At 46.2% G+C, this 4642-nt stretch overlaps 1 protein-coding gene across 1 annotated transcript; it reads left to right on the top strand.

The window, feature by feature from the left end:
- Nucleotides 1–490: 490 nt before the first annotated feature.
- Nucleotides 491–3761, top strand: LOC123058914 (probably inactive leucine-rich repeat receptor-like protein kinase At5g48380). Its single transcript, XM_044481586.1, has 3 exons — nucleotides 491–726; nucleotides 1714–1820; nucleotides 3322–3761. Exons 1-3 carry the CDS (start codon nucleotides 491–493, stop codon nucleotides 3759–3761), a joined length of 783 nt encoding a protein of 260 aa, XP_044337521.1.
- The last annotated feature ends 881 nt before the right edge of the window (nucleotides 3762–4642 follow it).

Here is a 4642-nt window from a genome sequence, read left to right as displayed (position 1 = left end):
ACCTCTCCGCAAACCCGGTGCACCATCGACGGACGAAGCATATTGAGCTCGATATTCACTTCGTGCGCGAGCAGGTTGCCCTTGGCCGTGTTCGGGTTCTCCACGTGCCGATGACGCAACAGTTTGCTGATGTGATGACTAAGGGATTGCCTACTCCCGTCTTCGAGGAGTTTCGGTCCAGTCTCCGTGTCTCCAGCGACGCTTTGACTGCAGGGGGTGTTGAGTATATATGTTGTATTGCACGTGTATTGGAGTTGTGGCCCACCTCCTAGTCTTGTATAGTTGAGGTAGAGGCCTTCTCTTGTAATATATATACGTGCACTAGCACCCTATCAATACATCATCATTGTATTGCAAATCATCTCTCCACGGTCTTCATGTGTTGGTCTTGTTTATTTGAATCGGGGTTTGTAAGTGTTCTTACACATGTTTTGGCCAGGTGGTGCTGGCGTTGGAATTGACAAGTTGCGGCTTTTGGCCCGGAAGAGTGATGGCTAAGGATACCAAGTTCCTCCTTTTGTTTCTCCTCTTGAGCAGCTCATCATCGTTGTGTTTTGGTTCTGAACAAGACATCCAATGCCCGAGGTCTGTGCAACAATCAGTGATTGATCCCTTGGGCGTACTCAAATCCTCTTGGAACTTCGGATATGCCACAGATGGTTACATATGCAGCTTTACTGGTGTGCAATGCTGGCAAGGTAGTGAGAACATGGTTCTCTCTCTATTGCTGGAATTTTGTCTATTTTGGGCCTAGCCCAATAGCAGTTTCAGAAATTCCTAATAAATCCTAGAGGCCCACGCAACCCATTTGTGCAAGGCAAGAGGTGGAACTAAAGTTTAGTCCCACATTGCTAGTTTAGAGGGAGTTGGGCCTCTTTATAAGGGAGGTTCTTTCCCCACTTGCATGAGCATAAGAATAAGAGGGACATCCACGTGCGCTCCTCCTCCGCCGCCCGCCTCGCCACGCCTCGCCGCGCCGCGCCGCGGGAATGAGCCGAGCCGATGTCTAAATTTTTGCCACGCATGTTCGCTTCATCTCCGTCTCTTCATTTTGCCTCCCGTCGCTGCCCTCTCACCTCCTTCTCTTGCGCCTATAAAAGGGAGGTCGCTCCTCCCAGAGAGACACACCAGAACGACTCCTTCCCTCGCCATCGGTTCCATCTCTGAGCTGCTGCTGTCTTCCTCATCCTGGCTTGCGGCGTGCACCGCACGTCGGGACAGTAGGCCTCTGAAACTGCACCTTTTGAGTCATGTACGGGAGAAGGGTGATAAGGTTTTTGGGGAGCGCTCAGCGCGACTACTGGCTGCTTCATCACGGGCAATCCGGTCGCCGACGACTTCTTCCCCGACGATGACTTCTTCCCCGATGTCCACGACCTCCTCGACGACATGGCAGGCGAGGACACCGACCCCAAGTCCAACGCTTCTGCTGCTGTTGTCCCGTACGTGTTCTTGTTTTCCCTGTTAAAGGTTCTGCCATAGTTCCTTGTTCTAGTCCTTGTCCTAGACATGATAGGTTCTACTTCATATATGCTACTTGGTCTACTGTCTACTCTAGAGATGTTCGGTTCTAGTTTATATTTGCAGATGCTATCTACCTTCTCTTTGTCAGATTGCATGACTTGCTTTAGCTCTGCTACTTTAGTCATGCTTTATCTAGTATTTTCGTTAATAAAATCATTAGGTAAATTGCTCATATTTCCAACATCTATGACTCGACAACCTAGGACTTGAAGGCCCATTTCCTCAGGGTCTTCAAAATTGCACAAGCTTGAACATTTTGGACCTGTTGTATAACAACTTTTCAGCACCCATTCCCTCCGGTATCTGATAATCCCCAAGTGCAGGGAATCATCGTAGCGATTTCCAAAGGTGGAAGTGATAAGTATGGAGTGTCGAACCCACAAGGAGCTAAAGGTAAGATCAATATTCTCTCAAGCCCTATCTGCCACTGATACGACTCTTCGTACACCAAACGTTTGCTTCCAACTAGCAACGAGAAATAAAACTATGTTGTGGGTATGAAGTGGATAACTTTGTATGATATCGAAGAGATAAAATATTAAAGTAGGTGTTGTTATCATAAACTTAGAATATATTACTAAATATTATAAATAGCCAGTGTGGAATAATGGTGGATCGCTGTGCGGAATTGTCCTAGGCAATTGTTAACAAGACCGGTAATCACTATTGCAGTTTCATATGAGGGAGAGGCATAAGCTAACATACTCTCTCTTCTTGGATCATATGCACTTATGATTGGAACTCTAGCAAGCATCCGCAACTACTAAGATCATTAAGGTAAAACCCAACCATAGCATTAAAGTATCAAGTCCTCTTTATTCCCATACGCCATGTCCCGCTTATCCGTGTTTGTATTTCAGTCACTCACGCAACGCAGACAATAAGCAAACCATGGACATATTGCAACACCCTACAGCGGGAATCCCTAACGCTTGCGCGACACGGAGAGCACCATAGGACAGCACCAAAGTAAAACATACAACACATACCAATCTAGATCATCAATCAACCCAAAGACAAAGGATATCTACTCAAAACATCATAGGATGGCAACACATCATTGGATCATAATATGTAGCATAAAGCACCATGTTCAAGTAGGGATTACAGCGGGGTGCGGGAGAGTGGACCGCGTAAAAGAGATGAGGATGGTGATGTTGATGAAGACGATCACCGCGGCGATGATTCCCCTCCCGATGGCACTCCGGCGCCACCGAGAGAGAGGAGGAGAGGTTCTCTCCCTTGTGCTTCCTCCTCCATGGCCTCCCCCCTGGATGGGGAGAGGTTCTACCTCTGGTCCCTGGCCTTCATGACGATGATGGCCCCTCCGGAATCCTCCTTCATGCCCTCCGGTGATGATGGCCCCCTCCGGCAGGGTGCCAGAGAGGGCCTAGATTGATTTCTTGTGGCTACAGAGGCTTGCAGCGGCGGAACTTCTGATCTAGGTTAATTTTCGGAGGTTTCTGTATTTATAGGAGAAGTTGGCGTTGGCTTCACGCCAGGGGGGCCCTCAGGGAGTCCACGAGGCAGGGGGCGCACCCCCACCCTGGTGGGCCCCCCGTGACTCCCCTCCGGTAGATTTTCGTTCCAGTATTTTTCATATTTTCCAGAAAAAATCTCCGTTGATTTTCATCACATTCCGAGAACTTTTATTTCTGCATAAAAACAACACCATTGTAGTTTTACTAAAAACAGCGTCAGTCTGGGTTAGTTCTAATCAAATCATACCAAAATCATATAAAAATATTGTAAACATGGCATGAATACTTCATAAATTATAGATACGTTGGAGACACATCAGTATCGCACAACAGATATCGTATGTGACATCTCTGAATCTCTCATACAATAACTTTTCAGGTGAAATCCCAGAGAGTATGGAAAATTTGGCATACTTGAACACATTCAACCTTCAGCATAACCAACTCAGAGGTCAAATTTTAGAGCGTTTCAGTGTGCTTGGTCGGTTAACCTCGTTCAATGTTGCAGACAATTTGCTATCAGGTCCTATCCCCACTTTTCCACAGGACTTCTCGCCTTTATACTTTGCTGGTAACCAGGACCTTTGCGGTGCACCATTGGACGAGTGCCCCAGGAGTCAAAGATGGACGCTGCGCAGGATCAACGGCGAGTCCAGTGTCGGAGCGGCTGTCGGGTTCGTCCTAGGGTTTGTGGTGGCCTTCTACTTCCACTTGTACTGCTGTGAGAGGCTCCTTCCTTATGTCTTCCACACATGATCCACCTGTTCTGGAACTTTTGTCTGTCATGAACGACTAGGGGCCAAATTAGCACTTTGAACTACAAGTTTAGGTTGGTTTCTGTTTCTGCATGAACAACTTACTTAGCTTTTGTTCACGAGATAGTATTTAACTTAGCAAGTGTGGGTGCTTTGGTTGTAATGTGTATTTCAACTCTTCTAGAATAATTATTTCAACATTCAGCATAACCAACTTATAGAACGATTTACTAGCCGTTTCTGCGATTTGATAAGGCCCTGTTTGGTTCATAAGTCCTAGGACTTTTTCTAGTCCCAACTAAAAAGTCTCTAGTCCCTAAAAAGTCCCTCCCTGTTTGTTTCCAGAGATTAAAAAGTCCCTAGTCCCTTACTAGAGGTTATTAAATGACCATGTTGCCCCTAGTATATAGAAAAATAACAATCAAACAACACCATTGGGTGGCAGGCCATTGAATGCATGGAGGGGCATTGTTGGAAAAGTCCCAAAAAGTCCCAAAAAAGACTCTCCTTAAGAATCTTCTTCATTTAGTCCCAAATGCCTAGTTTAGTCCCTAAAAAGTCCCTCCCGTTTGGTAAAAAAGTCTTTAAAAGGGACTTTTTTTAGTCCCTACACAAAAAAGTCCCTGGAAACAAACACCCCCTAAGTTAGATCGGTTAACTACATTCAATGTTAACTGGGGACAACTTGTTATCGGTGGCTATTCCTGTTTTGCCACAAGTTTGGCCTATGAACTTTGTTGGTAACTGGGGGCTTTGTTGTGGTACACCATTGCGTAAATGCCACACGATCAACGATCATTACAGTATTGGATCCTACACTCCTTGGTCTGCTCCAAGAGGCTCCGTGCCTTCGTTGTTCGCATATGATTAACTCGTGTGTTT

Source organism: Triticum aestivum, chromosome 3A (genome assembly GCF_018294505.1).
Source record: "Triticum aestivum cultivar Chinese Spring chromosome 3A, IWGSC CS RefSeq v2.1, whole genome shotgun sequence".
Classification (NCBI taxonomy): domain Eukaryota; kingdom Viridiplantae; phylum Streptophyta; class Magnoliopsida; order Poales; family Poaceae; genus Triticum; species Triticum aestivum.
This window is presented reverse-complemented; position numbering and strand designations above follow the sequence as displayed.